General features: G+C 48.2%; 2 protein-coding genes across 2 annotated transcripts in view; both read left to right on the forward strand.

The window, feature by feature from the left end:
• LAMB4 (laminin subunit beta 4) overlaps positions 1–6,118 on the forward strand; it is a 58,937-nt gene extending 52,819 nt beyond the window's left edge. Inside the window, exons 31-35 of the mRNA XM_040596607.1 lie at positions 1,820–2,027; positions 2,626–2,764; positions 3,048–3,224; positions 4,231–4,384; positions 5,771–6,118. Coding sequence (XP_040452541.1) covers positions 1,820–2,027; positions 2,626–2,764; positions 3,048–3,224; positions 4,231–4,384; positions 5,771–5,910 — 818 coding nt within the window. The 3' untranslated portion in view covers positions 5,911–6,118. The remainder of the gene's footprint in view (positions 1–1,819; positions 2,028–2,625; positions 2,765–3,047; positions 3,225–4,230; positions 4,385–5,770) is intronic.
• A 4,398-nt stretch (positions 6,119–10,516) lies between these two features.
• The window catches only part of LAMB1 (laminin subunit beta 1), a 44,018-nt gene continuing 35,311 nt past the window's right edge, over positions 10,517–19,223 (forward strand). Inside the window, exons 1-6 of the mRNA XM_040596739.1 lie at positions 10,517–10,711; positions 10,856–11,025; positions 13,276–13,411; positions 15,620–15,693; positions 17,568–17,756; positions 17,869–17,932. Of these exons, the coding sequence (XP_040452673.1) occupies positions 10,675–10,711; positions 10,856–11,025; positions 13,276–13,411; positions 15,620–15,693; positions 17,568–17,756; positions 17,869–17,932 (670 nt within the window). The 5' untranslated portion in view covers positions 10,517–10,674. The remainder of the gene's footprint in view (positions 10,712–10,855; positions 11,026–13,275; positions 13,412–15,619; positions 15,694–17,567; positions 17,757–17,868; positions 17,933–19,223) is intronic.

Below are 19,223 nucleotides of genomic sequence, written 5' to 3' on the forward strand. Positions count from 1 at the left end.
TTAATATATATTTAATTTTAATTTTATATATATTCCGATATAATATAGCATAATAGGTGATCAGAAAATGATCTAGCTGTATTCACACATAATTTCTCATCTTCTTCCTGATCTGTGCAATCTTTTTCAATCCCTTTTTTTTTAATGCTTCTTTCTCCCAAGTGACAGTACTTTGTATTAATTTTCCAATAGATCTCTTACATTCTGATTGTCATTTTTTATTAACGTGCTTAATTTGAAGCATGCAGTTCCCTCAGCTCCTGGTTTATCTGAGTAAAGGGTTACTAAAGATAATTTCATACAATGTAGATAATTTCATACAATGTATAATGACCAGCCATGTCCAATGCATCCTCAAATTGTTATTCCACCCCATTCTTCCAGGCCCATAAATAGAGGCTCTCCGTAGGGAGCGTGGGAATTAGGACACATACCACTCCGTCATCTCCGTAAAGCTGTAACTCGAGGAATCAAAGGATTCTGGTAGAACTTCACAGCTCTCACAAAAAAAAAAACAAACACAAAACCAACTATATATACCCTAAAACTTTATCCACCCTCACAAATGCAGAAAAATGCTGTAAGAAAGGGACCCTAAGATTGGTTGTTCACCAGATGTACATCAAAGGAGTTCAAATGTGGTAACATTTTTTCAATCTTTTGGATGGAGCTGGTCTCATAAGTTTCTAAGGATTGCATGTTGGCAGTCCTTTGGCATTCGTAACTCTACAACCAAATGTGAGTGAGAGCAGAGGACTTCCTTTGTTCAGGAACATTGAAATTATTTTACTGAAGTGGAAGAAAAACTCCTTAAGATTCTTAGATCTTTATTTGATAGCAATTGAAAATTCCACCTTTGGCTCTTTTATGTTTCTTAGCAGACATACAGCATTTACTAACAATTATAAAATCATTTTTGAATGGATTTTTGTTTTGTAAATTGAAGTTTGAGAACAGTAACAGCTGAGATGCATACAGTTACATTAAATCTGCTGTATTCCACATCGATGAGAATGGTAATTTTAGATTAATATATTCCTACAGAAAATAGCTCTCAGGAATGCACTACTGTTTGCACAGTAAATGTCTTCTATTGAATTCCTGGTGAGTTGCTTTGGAGCGTTAGCAAAAACATTTAATATGTTTCAAATGTTTTACCACCCAAGGTCTTGTCTATAAAGGGGAGTGTGCAGAAAACAGAAGTGATGGTGAGACTTCACAAGGCATGGACTGCTCTAACTGTGTGTCTGTGCCTCTTAGCGAAGAGCTAGGACAAGCTCATTTGTAAGGGGAGTTGTCAAAATTAGTTTTTTCTACTGTAGATTCCCATCCTATCTGAGTCTGACCCAAGTTCCCTCTGTAGCTTAGCCTTTCTCATTAACCAGCAAAGGAACCACTTCCTCAATGTTGTGGCGACTCCAGGGAAGGGATTACACCCACCAGCCGGCTTGGAAAGCTCCATTCACACCCCGGTCTCTCCAGCACCTCTTTGATCTGGGGGCCAAGGGAGAAACGGGCTCTGACACATCTAGCTGTGCTGTGCACTGATTTAAAACCTTCTGTGGGCTCAGTTCTACATCAGAATTTTAATAACCCAGTTCAAAGTGGGCTCAAATCCTCATTTTAGCCAGTTCTGACAACACCAACAGCAGTACCGGGAAGCATAATATTAAATTACAAAATTCTCTTACCCCCTTGCTGTGTCTGTCGGCTTTATTCTCCCACATAATTCAAAGGGTAGGCAGCCACAACGATCACTTACATTCCCCTAGGAGGAAAGAGCTGCTTCAGGATATCCTCACCTCCATTTCTGTTGCAGATGAGAGCGCGCCTCCAGAAGACATTGAGAAGGTGGCAAACTACGTTTTGCAAATAAACCTTCCCCTGACTCCCCGAGAGCTCACAGGCATGCTTGGCAAAATCAGGAGCATTACGAACCACTGTGAGAAGTACAAACTGAACGCAAATAAGAGAAACAGAAAGAGGGAGGAAGCTCGGACGCTGCTGGCGGAGGCACAAGAAGCTGAGTGAGTAGGGTATTCTCGTATGATGTGCAGGCTCCAGCTGGGGTGGCACTGTGCATGGTAGGACTGCTCCATGCCCCAGGCAGTATCCTAGTAACGCTGGAGGGAAAGTTCAGGTGACAGCAGCTTGCCAGCAGGAACGAGCCACAAGCCATGACCATGCAGGAGCCGACAGTGCTGCAAGGAGGCAGCTCCCGCCAGCTCCTGGCTCCCCAGCCTGCAGAGTCAAAAAGAGACCAAAGCAGCTACTTACTTTCACATTGGACCTAGTGGAGTATTACACCTGGGAAGTTTAAATATGGGTGAGAAAGAGCCAACAAGAACTAGGGAGGGAGAAAACACATTCACCCACGAGTCTTCCTTACGAGCAGGGCACCACGAGGCAGCCCGCAGCATCCAGCCTGGCCTGTAATACAGCAGCACATCTGCTCCCACACAAAGTCCCTGACTGAGGTTTTTCTTTGCCAATTTATGAACCACAATTTTAATGGTTGTTGCTGGACTTGAGGGAACGTTTCTGCATGGCAGCATGGCTGCGTTTGAAATGTGTTCTTCCTTTGCTCTCCACATCACTACACACACTTCTATTTTTCTGTTTTAGCAAAGCAGCTAAAGCTCTTCCACCTGTGGATAAAATTAATAATGAACTAAAAAATGTTGCGAAGTCCCAAGGACACTCCAAAACCACCTTCATAAAGCTAAATGAAGAGATACAAGACATCAGAACACAAATCTCACAGGTATCTTGCTGTAAATATTTTGATTTATTTACTAGATACATTTTAGAAAAAGATACTTAATCTCAAAGTTTCCTTAATGTAAGCTTAAATAAATAACAGCAGAATGTGGCACAGATATGACACGGATTCCGTAATCAGGAATCTCCTCTTCTTAATCGCTTACTCCGCTCAGGACTCTCCCTCCTCTTCTTAATCAGTTGATATTAATCTCCCTCATTGCCACACTCTGCAGGCTGGATGGACATTGCATAAGAAACCACAGCCTCCAATTGCTCTGTTTTAGGCTGAGAACCAAGTGAACAAGACAAATGATGAACTAAATGACTTGTCAGCAAAACAGTCTGAGATGGAAGATGGAATTGCCTCACTGCAGGCAAAAATGCTGATGAACAAGAATCAAGCCACAAAGGCAAGAGCAGGGGCAGAAGCAGCACACAAGCAAGCCCAGAATATTGATAAAGTAAGTATTTCCGTCATGTGTTAAGGGAAAAAAGATGTTCTCTGTGTTTAATAGTAATTTTGATTCAGAAGTGTAATTGTGTTACCCTGCTCTCCTCAAAACTGTTAACATTTTCCTTGCATGCCATGCAGTGTAAAATGTCACAGGTTAAGAATAATTTACTTTTTATTTCAAGGCTTCTGGCATGTAACACTTCTGTTTCCTTGAATGAAAGAAAATGTATACATTTTTCTGGCTGCTCTACGACATTTTTCCTTGCACTGTGTATAAGACTTGTAGTCACCATGGGCACCAGTACACACAACAGAAAAAATCATAAAACCAGGTATTAAAATAAGTGAGTGATGGAAGCAGCCTGGCCATTCATCCCATGCCACTTTCCTTCACAGAAAATTGCTGTGGGAGTAACTTGGAGTTTTTAGTTGGCTGGGTGCTTTTCAGTAGCTCAAATTTTTGAGACTGCATCTAGAAATTTGCTAAAATTGCGAGAACCAGGCAACCACAGTGCAAGCTTGGAGCATGATCAAGCTTCCAGATTATAAGAAATCTAGGTGAAATCTAATCTGGAGCCTCAACAGTGGCAACCTAAATCAGCAGGGAATAGATTAGCCAGTAAATATTACTACAGCCAAAAATGTAAAAAAACCTCAATGTTGCTACACATAATTCATTAAATTTGAATTAAGCCTCATGGCAAAAAGAAATTTACCAAAAAGCCCTATCAAAATAAGTAAAAACAGCATAAGCTTCAAAAATCCGAAGTCATATTTTCTTTATATTCTCACCTTCCTTTAGATTGCTCTACTGGCAATTTGCTTTAATTTATTTCTATCAGGTTTTGCAAAGCATTGCTCGATGCACACATTATGGATATTATTTTTTTTAAGATAATGAGAGATTCAAAGTTTGGTTCAAAGAGGATATTGAAAAAAATATAAAAATCTCCTTCGGCATGCCAGATAAATTATGAGATGCTCTTCAACTAAGTAACAGCATTTTGTTACAGGAATTTGCTGACATTAAAAGAAAGTACACCATTCTTCAAGAAAAGCTAAAAACCCAAGGACCTCCCAAAGTAACGCTAGAAAAAGTGAAGCAGTTGAAAGAAGAAGCAGAAAAACTGGCTGAAGAGACTGAAAAAAAAATCAAAAGAATAACAGGTGGTGTTCTCACTTCTTTCTATAGCAAGCAGCAAAAATTGTGACCGTTACGAATTAAACTGAAGGCCTTGCCCACAGACACTAACTGACTAGGTTCACCTGAAATCGGGTTTAAAACAATTTAACTGGTGAAAATGCCTGCTTGAAGCTACTCAAACAGTTTAAAAGTAGTTGAAATGATTTGGCTTATGTACTTTTTCTGGCATAAACTGGTTGCCATAAGCAGCGTTTCAGAGGCGTCCACATAGGGACTTGCAGTCATTTGATTCAGCTTAAAAACAGGACAAGTGCAAAATCTGCACAAAACTTGGCTGCAGATGTAGCTGGAAGCCTTGATTTATGCGCTTGCTTTGGGCATTTGGACCTTAATCTTTCCTCTGCGCTCTGTCTTTTCTTACGTTACCCAAGTGATGGCTTGCTTTATATAGAGCTGCAGGGTAGCTGTTTTCCACCAGCCCATACTTACTCCCCTTCAGACATCATCTCTGAGCAATGGCAGAACAAACCAGGTACAAAAGTTGGCTTGTGGAGACTGAAGCCAACATGCCCTGGACCTGTGGGGCTGTGGCCAGGAGGCCAAGGGGTCATGGGCAACGGAGATGGCAGCTGCTGTGGCTATACCGGCACCAGTCCTCACGCAGCTGCTTGGGTGGGTCTGGACGGTCACCAAAAAGGAAGAGCACATCTCATGCAATCACATGCAGGGAACCTAATTCTACAGGTAGTGAAGGTCTGGGCATTCCCACTGGGAATCCTTGAGCCTAGGATCCTGCCAGGCTCAACATCCAAAACCACTGTGTAACGTCAGTGGAACTGAAGCAGAAACTCCATCCCAGGAGCAAATTCTTCAGGACAGGATCTGAATAACTTTTCCAAGCATATAGCTTGAAGAGAAGCGTTAAGAGCATCCCAGCCACTCCAAATGCCCAGATGATGTGTGTTGGAAACAGGCAGTGAATAATGTGGGTTTGACTCATTACCAATATGTTTACATTGGTGTAGCTTCACAGGGACCAGCAGCAAACACGTGTGTAAATGAGGCAGACCTGAGCTCATTACACTCTCCCTTTTCTAGGCTTTACACACATCAGTGGACACAGTGTACCTTTGAGCGTTTCCATTTAAACCAACTCCTTTAAGAGTTCTCTGTCAGGCTCCATCCTAGCTGATGGACAAAAGCAGATGCTAAGAAATTAATATCTTTAAGGCTGTCACATTTGTCTTGCTATCCAGAAGCCAGACTTTTCCCTCCAGTTGCATATATAACATTCCCCATTTGAAATGGGCTTATTGCCTCTAAAACCGCTGGAAAAAGAAACACTGTTAAACCCTGGATTTTACTTACACAATAAATAGGAGTATCATTGCATCTCTCTACTCTTCCAGATTTGGAGAAGAAGCTTCAGGACCTGAATCAAACCAAACAAGACAAGGCAGAGCAACTGAGACAACTAGAGGAACAAGTGATAGCCATTAAAAATGAAATCATGGAGCAGGAAAGCAAGTATGCAACATGCAAAAGTTAGGATCTGAACAGACCATCAGGTAAAAGGCAACTAAAGTCTCTGTGCTTAGCACCTCCTGAGCTTCCCAGCATGGAGGGCTGTCCCCTGTAAACACATGAAGGTGCCTATTGTATTTTGGCACAGTTGAATAATGTAATTTTCTGTTGGTTTTTTGTCCAGTGGAGTTTATATGGAAATACCTTTGAATAAATCAGCTCATTAAGTAATCGGGTGTAGTCTTTGAGGGAGCTCTGTAATAAATGCCTGTGCACAGCCTAGGGCTTCTCACTGTAGAGGGTTGGAAATGCAAAAGCAGGATTGTTCCGAGAGCTGCAGGTCACTGCCCCAAAGACAGACTCCCAACACCCTGTGTCTTCTGCTGAACCCTATAACCTGTGGCTGTGCCACAACACTGCACAGGGCTGCACAGACTGGGATGGGGTGACGCAGATGAAGGGCTGTGGGCTTCTGTAGCCATCCCTGCTGACAACTGGCAGCATCCCCAGGGTACCGTCACTCCTCCATCCCCACCTCTTCACTGAGACAGAGCAGAGGGGGCACTAGGAACCCCTGACCATGTGGGGGTTCCCCTACGTTCACTGAAAATCCACTGCAACGGGCATCACCTCCGTGGAGCAGCAGCCCATTAGCGATGGGTGATGGGGAGCCAACTCCCCAGTGCCCACTGGATGGCAGTGCACAGATGCTTAATGCAGAAAAAACTTCAAAATCATTTCTTTGTCAATGCCCCTCCTGCAATGCCTATTTTTCTTATGCTTATAAAATTCCCACATTTTTTGTTAATGCAATCAACAACTGGAGAATAACTCCAGCTCTTAGGATTAAGCAGTGAATCTAAAGGGCCACAAGTGTTAAAAAAGTCTGTCCAGCCCTTCTCCTACATGCAGCACTTCACAGAAGTCAGGGTTCACTCAGCAGTTTCTTGTAGCCATAAAGAACACAGGAATTGTCCTTAAATTTTAGCTTGTAATTTTTTTTTTTTTTTTTTAACATGTAAAGAAGGAGACTGGGGCTAACCAAATGCTACAGAAGGACTAGGGTTTTGAAAGACCGAAAGGAGCTACACCTCAGTTTCAAAATCCCCCCCTCAGTATACATACTCCTGCAGGATGCTGAACAGACTAACGATGGCTTTTCATCAGTTAAAACCAGTCATGTCATTCCCGGATGGACTGTCCCACGGGAAGCATCCATTATAGGCTTCAGTCAGCTGGGGTGAGGAGCCCAGCACTGCTTCAGAGCTAGGATGCAGCCCAGCCCACATCTGTAGAACAAGGAATGCTCTGCCGGAATACAGGGCTCTTAGCATTTACCCGTCCTCATGTCATCAGCACCCATAAAACAATCCTTATCGATTTAATGGAGATAAACCCTCCGTAGCTATCACTCTGTGTTTAGCAGAGCTAAAGTAGCATTTGTTTGCAGTGGGAGGCTTGGGTGGGAATTGCTGGCACAGATGAGATTTCAAAGATATTCTTCTTAACTCAAACCAGCTGTGCTCCAGGGCAATGTGCAACATGCATTACCCATATAATAGCTTCTATGGTGAAGATGATGTTATCAAATTACAACTGCGACATAATCTAACAAAAGACACCTAAACGCAGGCATGCCCGTAATTTGCAGTTTAGCTTTTTCTGAATTTTAGCACTTTCAAAAGTCATCAGTGAGGTGTGAGGCTTCATTAGAAGTTACTAGCCTGTAATCAGAGGAGCGTATTTAGACTGACTTCGCCATAATGAAATTGAGCATCTCCATTTTACTTGGAGCACACAACTCAACAAGCTGCTCACATGGGTGTCTCCAGGTAACAAAGGATTTCCTGCAGGTTTCAGTACGGCCCCTGCTGCTCTGTACCTGAAACAAGCACACTGAATCACCGAGACAGAAATTCCCAATTGCATATAAACCAGAATTATTTCATTCATGGCTTTAAAAATCTGAATTCAGAAGCAGAAAGTTGAAAGAGAACTTCCTTTCAGAATCCACTCTTGGCTGTGAGTGTTGCCATATGGCTTTTGACAAGCCGCATGGATGAGAAGTCTGTAAAGGCAAGGCAGTTAAACAGGCCTGGAGGGGAGTTGTATTCATGGGGGGGGGGAACAGAAATCGCTGGGAAAAAAAAAAACAAAACACAGGAAGAAGAAAGTCAGCGTGGAGTCTAAACCTCCCCTGCCTTCCTCCAAGCATGCTCAGACACACAAAGCAAGCAGACCTGATGGGACCAGTGGCTACAGAACAGCAAATCTGTCCTAGGACAGCTTCTGAGGTTTACAGCTGTGCAATATTCCTCACTGGAAGTGCCACAAAAAATTTTAAAGGGCTTTTGCAAAGTTAATTTGTGGGAAAATGCTGTAACTTGGATAAAAAGTACCTATTTTTAGTTCCCCTGGCCCTCTTTCTTGTGGTTAGAAGTGGCTTCAGAAAACCGTTTCTTGAAAAATTAAAATCAGCATCTTGCCTTGGAGCATTTTGACTTCAAGTGACATTAATCAAAATACAAACAACACTTAACCAAAGCCACATAAAAATGATCTCACCGGCTCCATTTGCTAGGCACTGACCCCCTGCAGTGTTGTAAGGAAATGGGTGATCAAGTGGGTATCACTGATGTCAAATTCTGAGATCTGGTTCTTTGAGAAAACTTTCAAACCAGCACAAACAGGACTGTAAAGCTGCTTCACCAGCCACAAGGACAGGCCATGACACAAACCCGGATTTTTATCGTTTGAACAATCAAATTAAAATACTCTCACTCGCTATTGCTCACAAGCACTGCAGAGAGAGACATGAACAAATTTGCTGCACCTAATTACTCACACAGTGAAAGCTGGTGATTTCGGCTACCTCTGAAAGGTGATCATGGTTATGGGTGATGGTGGCCACGGCCACCCTGCTCTGTGGCTCAACTCCAACTTGATCACTGGTGCTGCACAGCAGGGTCACCCCCAGGCTGGCAAGGTACAAAGGAGCCTAACCACAGCGGCAAGGAACTCCAGAGGGCAACTTTAGCCCACTTTAGGTTTAGGGAAGGATAGGACTTCTACAAGGCTACAAAACAGAAAAAAGAAAAAAAAAAAAGGAGAAAACTTCAATAAAAACTGAGAAAACATGGGACAGAAAAATGTCCAGCGGCAATGAAAGACTCTGCCCTTGCAGTCACACACGGAGCGATGCCGCTGCCCATCTGCCACAGAGCACAGAGGTTTCTAACCACAGCAGAGTAAAACATTTTCAGTTAGTGGGATAAAAATGTTTAAAAACAAAGCCATGCCGTGATTTACATGACAGGATTGTGAAACAATTAATGTTGTGAATTTAGAAGACCATGTTGCAGAAGTAGTTTAGAATTACAATACCTGCCCTGCCAGCTTAAAATGGTTTGATTTTCTGGGTACCTTTAATGAAACGGCCCCAAGAGTTCTTCAGTCGGGATCCCTGGGTTATGTTTCAGACCTGGTGTTTAACCTTTAGGGCAAGTCACTTGGTATCTCTCTGTTTCTGCTTATCCATCTGTAAAATGAGAACGAACATATTTACCTACCCCGGCAGGGCTTGCTGGGACAGACAGACCGCAGCGCCCTTCCACTCGGGCACCACGGTGAGGGCAAAGCGTACCCGAGGGACGCCAGCGCCTGGTAAAGGTTTATACAAGTTTACGCGTAGCGTGTGCGCCAGCGTAACTCGAGTACATAAACCCAGGCACCTGCCCCAGCCTGAGCCCAGCTGGGGCTGCGCCCTTCAGACCCGCCCGCCCCTTGTGCCCGCTCCCCAGTGTTTACTGACCAGCGACCCTCTCCCTCGCGTGCCGAGCCGGCAGCCCAAGCCCCCGTGTCCCCCAGCAGAGCCCGCAGAACCGAAGCTGAGGCCGGGAGCGCGGGGGCAGCTCCAGCACAGCCACCCCCCCTCGTACCGCCCTGGGCGGGCAGCGCCGCATGCGCCCGGCTCATGAGGCACACGAGGAGCCCCCCCCCCCCCCTCCCCGGTGAGCCTGGCCCGGGCCCGACGGGCACCGCTGCCGCTGCCCCCAGGCACGGTACTGGTGGGCCGCCCGGCCGACCCGGGGCCGCTGGGCACCTCGCGGTTCGGCTGCGGCCCCCGGCCCTTTGCGGGGGTTCGGGCCTTGCCGCGTGGGCACGCTCCATGCCGCCCCCGTCCCTCCCTCCCAAGCGCCCAGCCCCAGCAGCACCCCCGGCAGAGAGCTGCATTGGGTCCACCCCCCTTCTTGCACGTTTCCCCACACGGGCAGGAAGACGGGTCGTCCCATCGCCGGTTCCACCCTCCCCGCTGCCCCCCCCGTTGCTGCCCCCCGCCCCGAGCCCGCTCCCACAACTGGGGAGCAGCGGGGAGGGCACTAGCTGCGGTGCCGGGGTTTGCGGTCCCCCCGCTCCCCCCTCGGGGCTCCCCGGTTGCAGCGGGGCGGGCGGCCCCCCTCCCCGGCCCGCTCTCCCCCGGACTCCCACCGCGGCTGGGCTGCCGGGCCCCGACGGCTGCCGCTGCCCCGGGCCGTGGCGCTGCGGCGGGGCTGGGCAGCCCCGGGGCGGGGGGCCGGGGCGGGCGGGGCCGCGGGGGGCGGCCCGGGCCGGCCCCGGAGGAGGAGGGCCGGGGGGCGCCCGGCGGCGCGGAGCCGCTCCCCGGGAGCCGCGGAAGCTGCGGCGCTTGCGTGGAGCAGCCAGAGCAGCAGCGTGCGGTGGCGGCGCGGAGAGGGAGCCCCGTCGCGTCGCGTCCCGTCCCGTCCCGTCCCGCCGGGGTCCGCCGCCCGCCATGGGCCGCCTCCCGCTGTACCTCTGCTGCTGCCTCGGTAACTGCCGCCCCGCTCCGGCCGCCGTCGGGGCACGGCGGGCTGGGAGAGCCCCTGCAACGCGCGGCTCGGGGCGCCCAGCCCGCCCGCTCCCGCTCCCCTCTCACCCCTCTCTCCCCCCTCTCGCCCTCCGCGGCCGCGCAGCGCTGGCAGCCGCCGCGGCGCAGGAGCCCGAGTACAGCTACGGCTGCGCCGAGGGGAGCTGCTACCCCGCCACCGGCGACCTGCTCATCGGCCGCGCCGCCCGCCTCTCCGCCTCCTCCACCTGCGGCCTCGGCCAGCCCGAGCCCTACTGCATCGTCAGCCACCTCCAGGTGAGCGCCTCGACGCGGGGGGCAGCGCCCCCGGGGCACCCCCGGCCTCAGGGGGGGCGCACGCCCGCGGGAGCCCCGGCGGGGTTAGCCTCTGCCCACGGGCGGGGGGCTCCCGTGGGGCGGCGCCGTGGCCCTGCGCGGGACCCCACGCCCCGGCGGAGCCGCCCGGGGCACCCCGGCGGCCCCCGGCCCCCCTTCCCCGGTGGAGGTTAATGAGGAGGAATGTGCCGCAGTCGCTTCAATTCAGACTTTATTTGCCGACTTTCCCGGAGCCGTCTAGACGGCTTCCTGACGGAGGGGGCTGTAGGACCCGGGTAGCGCTTTGGCCGCTGTTCCCGCAATGTAATCGCGTTTGTATGGTCTCCGAGTGAAGGATGCAAACAAGGCTGGCTCGCACATCTGGTGGAAGGCACAAAGCTGGTTCCTAATTACGCCACCAGGCTGGAAGTCTCAGAGACGGGAGGGATGGTGGGGAAGAGTAAGATATCAGCTATAAGTGCAACTCCGTTGAACTGAAAGTAAGGGGATAATCTGGAGCCGAATTTACCGCGGAGACAATAGGGCCGGATCCTGGCGCTGGGAAGGAGAGCGGCGGGAAGCAGCGGCGGCCCTGCCCGAGGGGCTGTAGCGCTTGGCCCACTTGTGCCCTCCGGTTCCCAAACCTCCCCCGCCTTTAGCTTCGCTGTAGCCCTCCATCTGCTGGAGTTAATACTGGATTTAACGTGGAGTTTAGCTCTGCTGGTACGTTTTCAGAGTATATTGGGATTGACTTAAACGGCGTTAGCATCTCTGGTAGAACAAAACAGCAAAGGCACGTTGTGATGTTCTCTTGCCTCAAAAAATGCTGAAGTGCTGCGGTAAAAAGCATCACTACAGAAGCTCACATGTGCCCCTACTCCTGAGCTCACAGCCCCAGTTCAGCGCTGGGGATGGCCCTGGTTACTTCCGAACCCTAAGTGGTATTGAAGCAACTTGCAGGAAGGTGCCAAGCATCCTCTTGGTAACGGGGCTGTGCTGTGCTGAGGGCTTCGCAGGATTGGGCTTTCTAGGATTCGGTTTCAGTGGGAGACAGGAGCAAGCCATGGCATGAGGTGGGGGCTGTGGTGGTGGGGGAGGGGAGCCTGGAGCGGGCAGGAGGGGACATCTTCCCCGGGACCCCTGCTCCTGCCGTGCTCTCTGCTGGAGGGGTCTCCGGGGGCTGGGGTGGGGGAAGCGCCGGGCTTGGGGGGAGCCGCTGAAGCCAGAATCGGTGAAATGGAAAGCCTGCGTGGCACGGAGCTGCTCGCTCATGTCCTTAGCTGATGAAGTACTGCATTTGTCTCCATAAACCCGCTGGAGGAATGATGCCTGTGTAGCTTCTGACAGCGATGGGCTGCTGCAGGGAGGGAGCGACGGCACTGCGAGGAGCTCCGCTCCCTCCCCTGCCCCCTGGTCTGCCCAGCTGCAGGCTGGCTTGGGCAGGACGCCTCCTCTGGGTTTGGTTTGCATCCTACCTTGCAAAATTGGAAAATGGTGGTTTTAGTCACCTGGACGGTGCAAAAATGGCATTGTTCGTAGTAATAGTCACGATGCGGTTTTGTCCTGGTGCGGAAGCTTCCAGCTTTCCCAGGCAGCATGTGCCGGACTTGTATCCAACCGTTTTTTTTTGGGCACACCTTGTAGTGTGTGCTAACAGAGTTTATGTGCATAGCTTGGGGTTGCAGTGGCCTTGACAAGCTGGATTCGGAGTAAAGTTAACCCCGTGCTGAAAGGGCTTGGTTACCAAATCCCTGGTGGCCCACTGACATGCACTGAGCTTCACTGGAGGTATCCCCAATGCAGAGAACTTGCATCTCCTAGCTAGCTCCCAAAAGCCAACATTATTTCACACAAGTTGTGGAAGATGTAGTTTTGCCATGTGTATGTTTGTATAGAAGCAGTTCGGCGATTTTCTGTAGATGCTGCCTTTGATTCTGACTTCTACTGGAGAATATGTGTGCTGGAAGAGATTTCCTGAGACTGCAATTTCAATAGAAAGCATACTTCTCCTAAAAATAAAGTTTATGGAGTTCCTGGCATATTTTCCATTTGGCAATTTGCATTAATTCATAAAGGTAAATACACTTATCGTTTCAACAAAAAAAATACCTTTGATGACTCCTGCAGGCAAAATGAGTGGAATGTGATATGGATAGAAAATGCTCTTATCTGCAGGAAGCAACTATTGCCCCGCGGATAAAATCAGTAATGCTGATTGTTTTGTTGTTTCAGGAGGACAAAAAATGTTTCATATGTGACTCTGAGAATCCCTTCCACGATACTCTCAATCCTGACAGTCATCGCATTGAGAATGTCGTCACCACGTTTGCTCCAAATCGCCTGAAGCTGTGGTGGCAGTCGGAAAACGGTACGGGGGTTTGTCTGGGAGCCGTTTCCAGGACTGGGAGCTGCTTTCCCTCCTTTTGTCCAAGGGTACCTGTGGGGTCGCTGCTATCTCTGGCCTGGTGGTTATTGTGGTGTGAAGGATCATGTTGTGCGAGGAGGGCTGAGTAAAACCGGCTCCTTTTGTGTGCCCTGGAGCAGTCCTTTATCCATAACGAAGGAGTTTCCTTAGTCCTTTGTGGGAGCGTTAGGACGAGCTGTCCCACCGCTTTGCAAGAATCCTTTCCTAAAGAGAAGTTCCTTGTGCTGGCTCCGAATCTCCCTCGTGTTTGGGCAGCAGGAGCAGAGCAGCCTTCCAGGAGTAAATATCCCGGGGCAGCACTGCCAAGGAAGCGCCGCAGGGCTTCCCCGGACCGACCCAGGGCTTCCCCGGACCGACCCAGGGCTTCCCCGGCCCGACCCAGGGCTTCCCCGGCCCGACCCGAGGCTTCCCAGGCCCGACCCAGGGCTTCCCCGGACCGACCCGAGGCTTCCCCGGCCCGACCCAGGGCTTCCCCGGCCCGACCCAGGGCTTCCCCGGACCGCTGGGCTGCAGGGAGGGTGTGGAAGGAGGAGGTTTGGGCGCGGGGCCGGGACTGCTGTCCTGCCTGCAGACTTCCCATTTCCCTGTCCTACGCCGGCAGAGCAAAGCCAGGGGCATCTTGTACCCTGCAATCTACCTCCTCCCTCCTGGGCTCCCTGAATTCCTGTATCCATATGGCAAGCAGTAAAATGAACACCAGAAACAAGCCAGCTAGTTTAAAAAAAAATAAAAAAATGATCGCATGTTAGTTTGGTGGCTTTTTTTTTTTTTTTTTAAATCCTTCCTCTGTCCTTTTTACTTTTATGGTTATGTTTTTGGCATGCCTTCATACAGAGAACAAGGCATTGAGGTTTTTCAAACAGCAGTTTTACCCTGAAGCCTTAAAGCCAGCAGGACAGGATGGGATTTCTGCAAATACATTGGCAGTAGCTGTCTTACTGTTTGTGAAGAAAAAAAAAAAAAAAAGGTCATATTTGTAACATTTCTGCTGCCCGGTAAAAAAAGATTTTCACTCAATCTATTTTAACCATTTAGATCAGCCTAGCAATCTGGTTGTCTCCAGTGGGTCTCTTCTGGCATTCCAAATAATTCATGTTTTTTGCAACAGGCTTGGCAGCATTCACACAGAAAAGTTCTTAGCTCATAAGGTCATGAAAATGTCCTTCAACAATAAATAACAAATGATTCTTTCTGTCCAACTCATGTTTTCTTCTATTCAGGCATACAGCAGAAGGGACCGTTGCTGCATACTCCACATAATGTTACAGCTGGTCAAAAATCTAAGCGCTTTATTGGTTTATTGTTTTCATTTCTTACCCTTTCTCCTCTGTAAATCTTGATTTTTTTGAAAAATTTCTAACCACAGTATAATTAACATCCAGCTGTTTTGAGAGGTCTCTTCGCATGACAAAATAATATTTGTTACTGTTTTTCTTCTTTTCTGTGTGGAGTCCTTGACCTTGGGTAGTCCTGCAGCAGAGTCTGGGAAACCTTTTGCCTCTCGCCAGTTTCCCAGCCAGCACGATTGCAAGGCAGGGCTGTGGTGCTTGCTTTAGGGGTATTTGAAAAGCAGGTTGTAAAGGAACTGTTTCTGCATCTGAACAGACAGGAGAGTCCAGAGAGGGTGAAGAAAGGTGGGAAACAGCCCCCATCAGCTGCTGGTGAGACTTGGGGTGATGGGACTGCAGAATCTCACCCCTCTGTGGCTGCTGGATGGGCTGCAGCGTGTGAGGACAGCCTGGAGTCACCGTGCGGGTCTGGGCTCAGCACCCCCAGCTGTACCAGCCTCTGGGGGTGCTTTGGAGCCAGGACCCAGCCCACCGCAGTCCCCATCCTTACCCTGCATCTGGTGATGTTAATCGTGTTACGTGGTCTGAAATAACGGCAACGCAGGCTCACGCTTCGGGTGTAGCGCACGTGACGCAGGTGATGCACAGGAGTCCAGTGTGGCATGCACTCTTCAACAGGTCCGTGGTGTCTTCCCTGTACCTCAGTAAAGCGCTGACACTCATGTCCCTTTACGACAACAGAGCTAAGTGGCAAAGAAAAGAGTCTCCACGCCACTGGAGCAAAGAGCTTTGGCAGAATTTAGATGTAGGGGCTGGTGCGTGTCCTTGCCTGCTGCATGGCTTCTTTTCTCTGCCCCTGCAGGTCTGGAGAATGTGACTATCCAGCTGAACCTGGAGGCTGAGTTTCATTTCACTCATCTCATTATGACCTTCAAGGTAAGGAAGCCACAGCCTTACCCCGAACCCTAAAACACAAGGAAACGAGAGGTCTCGTAGTTCTTCACAGGGATTTGGGCTTTGGCTGAGCTGTTCTCCTGGTTTTTTAGAGGTGCCAGCCATGAGCTCCTGCTGAAGTTGTGCAGGAAGGCTGAGTTGTGCCTTGTAGCTTCAGCTGCGTTTGGCCTCTGGTGAGGCTGCAGGAGGAGTCACCCTGAAGCTGGGGGTTGTGTGGTGTCCATCTCTGGTAGTTGCGTTCTAGAATAAATCGTATAGTAGCAAGGATTTTTCTTCTTAAAAAAAACACAACTTGGCCCTGATGTCGGTTTTCGTTTGGCAAATGGAAAAGTCTTCAGGAAGAAGGAACATCTGTACACAAAGTGTCTTTGTTTCCTTGTAAACAGATGTCTTGGAATGGCAGATTATGTCCTGTACATCCTAAATCCCAAGCAAGCAGTAGTACCAAACTTCAGCTGAGGTTTCGGGGGCTGCAGTTCCTGAAGGGCTAAATCGCTGCTCTTTGCATGTAAACAAATTCACCTCTTTGTTTTTAGCCGTCACATTTCTAGGAGAGCTGGTTCCTCTTCCCTGTGGCATTGATTTGGGTTTCTCCCGCTGCCTCGGGGTGGTGGCTGAGGTGGAAGGTGGTCCTTTCTGCTGGACCGCCGAGAGATCCCTGACCCGATGCAGGTGCTGTGGCCGGCTTGGTCTGCCATCAGGAGGAAGGATGCAGGGGAAAGACAGTTTCAATCATGATTTGCTGACTTTATTTGTGTGGTAGACACTCGAGCTGCTTTACCTTTCCTCTGGGTTGCTACGTTTGTTGTTGGGTGAGATACCAGTTTGTAAGTTGGGTGATACTTTCAGCCAGGAAGCAGAAAGAACATTTCTTTCCAGCTGTGACTGAAATGCTTTTGTGCTTGGCTCTGGGGGGTGTCTTCTCTGAGCACATAAAAGTAATGAAGAGACTGTTGGTATTTCTTGGTAGGTGCAAGCCAGGTGTGAAACTAATGCCCACTTTTTGAGGGGCAGCGCATAAACTGGAACATGAGATTTTTTAGGTCAGAGGGTTTAAAAATCTTGTAAAAGTCTCATTAGTTAGTTGTTCTAGAGTTGAGTACATGCGGGTAAGGAGGACGGTGGTTTGTGTGAAGTACATGCAGCCTGCTGGAGTCTGGGCACAGCCAGCTGGAGGAGTCACTGGGGACTGGGGGAGTCGAACGCAGCGTGAATGGCTGAAGCTGAGCCTGTCATTCCTCTTAAAGAAGAAGGTTTTCTTAATGCAGCGCAGAGGACAGCTGGTACTGGGTGGCAGAGACGCTGCAGAAGGGAGTGTGGTCCAACAAAGAGAGGTGGGCGATCCCAGGGCTTTTCTGAGCATCAGAGATAACTGCTCAGCAGGAGCTTCTTGGCCACTGGAGCTGGAGGGGAAGCACTGAAAGTGGCCTCCTGGTTCCCAGGGCAGGAGAGGAGGCCCATTAGGTCCTTTGCAGAAGATTAGGCAAGGAGGTACAGCGTGGAATAAGGCTATGCTGCTTTCCACAAGCAGAGGAAAAAAATCTTTTTGTCTCCCTAAAGGCCTGCTTTAGCCCCAGGTTTTGAGAAAGGATTTGGAATAAAAAAAAAATCTTACTTGAGTTTGCTCATTTATTGTGAACATATTTAAGTGCTTGGCCGCTGAATGCTGTCACTTTAAGGATGGGTGAACAGAAAGTGGGATATCAGCAGAAAAATATTTCCAGATATTGGAAGTAGTCAGTGCAGGGACAGAGATTAAAATCCAGACGTGTGGATTACTCGCACTTAAAAGCACCTGATGTAAATGCAAGTAATAATGGACCTAATAAAATCTCTTTTGGTTTTCTTACTGTTAGACGTTCCGTCCTGCTGCAATGTTGATAGAAAGATCCTCTGATTTTGGAAAAACATGGCAAGTATATAGGTATTTTGCATATGACTGTGAGAGCTCGTTTCCTGGGATTTCAACTGGACCCATGAAGAAAGTGGATGATATAATTTGTGATTCCCGATACTCTGACATTGAACCTTCAACAGAGGGAGAGGTCAGAGGGTTTTTTTTTTCCCCAGTACGTTTATTGTATAGCCTTTTTCCATACAAATTCAGATTGTCTTATTTTTAAAGCTGAATCTTCCGTTGTACCATTTTTCCTCCAGGTAATATACCGTGTTTTAGATCCTGCTTTTCGAATTGAAGATCCATACAGTCCAAGGATTCAAAGTATGTATACAGTTACCTCCAGGCTCCTTTGAAAGCATTTCTGTATTTACTTGCTTGCAAAAAAACCAGTCAGCCTCAAATAAAACCAATAACAGTTTTGAAGTCATACATTTGTGGTATGGCTTGGCTTCTTTCGCTGACTGGGACGATGACATGCTGGGAAATAACAATCAGTGTTGTCAACTCAAGTGATTTCTCTTATGCGCATCATTGAAATTGGTCCTTTTCTTAATTGATGAGGGATTTGGTTTCATTAAACACCCCGTCTCCCCAAGGCACGTGCAATTGCTGATAGAAACCTTAGAACGTGATCCTGTAGTTGTACAGTATTCAGAAAGCAAAAGAAACAGCTGCAGAGGTACTTGCATCATTCTGCATTTCCAGCTAAAACCAAGGGGGTCGTGTTTTATTTTTCAGAACATCTGAGGCATGGCTTCGGGTTGGTTGGCCTTGGTAGCACTGTGTGGCTGGCCAACACACATACAGTCATAAAACACAAATTACTGTAGTGTTCATATGTGGTCGTGACAGTCTGGGGGTGCCAAGGTAGATCTGTTGCTGAGCGTGGCTCAGAGAGAAACCTCCTGGGGCGTTTGGGCTGAACAGGGGTTCAGTGCCTGGCCTTAAACCTGACTGCCAATTTAATATGCGTTCTCAGTTTCGGTTTGTGTCCTTCACTGTAAAGCTAACTGAGCAGAAGAAACGATCCGAGGTAGAAGAGTGTTGCTAGTTGCTAAATAAATTGAGTGTTTCTTTAACCAGCATTTTAAAGGAGAAACTCTGCTTTCGTGGGCTTGAAGTGCTTTTTCAAGCCTAGTTTCAAGGCTCTAAGAAATGACACAGGATTCATAACATCAAAGCAAACATGCAGACTGAATTAATTACTGCAATATTGTCTTGCCACGGATTGTCCCTCGAGAACTTCTCCTTTGTATTTGGTCGGTGATGGGGTCTTGCTTCTTTCAGCAAAATGTAATGTTACATTTGCTAGGAAATTCGGCCGTGTGAGAAAAAACATTCGTGTCTTGTTGTCAACTAAGATTTTTTTCTAAAAGGCTTGTAACTCTTCAAGCTCTTCGTCCACTTGTCAGCAGTTCCTTAATATCGGTTCCTTGCCCATCTTACACTTTAAAGGCCCAAAGAACCAGTGGCTTTTTGGTGCTACTGTTTTGTGCACCTTTAATAATATTTGTGTTTGTGCCTGCCATATGTCTATAATAAAAGACTAGTATTTTTAATTAGGCTTACACTTACTTATACAGTGATCAACTTGTGGTAAGATAATGCGATT

Source organism: Falco naumanni, chromosome 5 (genome assembly GCF_017639655.2).
Source record: "Falco naumanni isolate bFalNau1 chromosome 5, bFalNau1.pat, whole genome shotgun sequence".
Lineage (NCBI taxonomy): Eukaryota > Metazoa > Chordata > Aves > Falconiformes > Falconidae > Falco > Falco naumanni.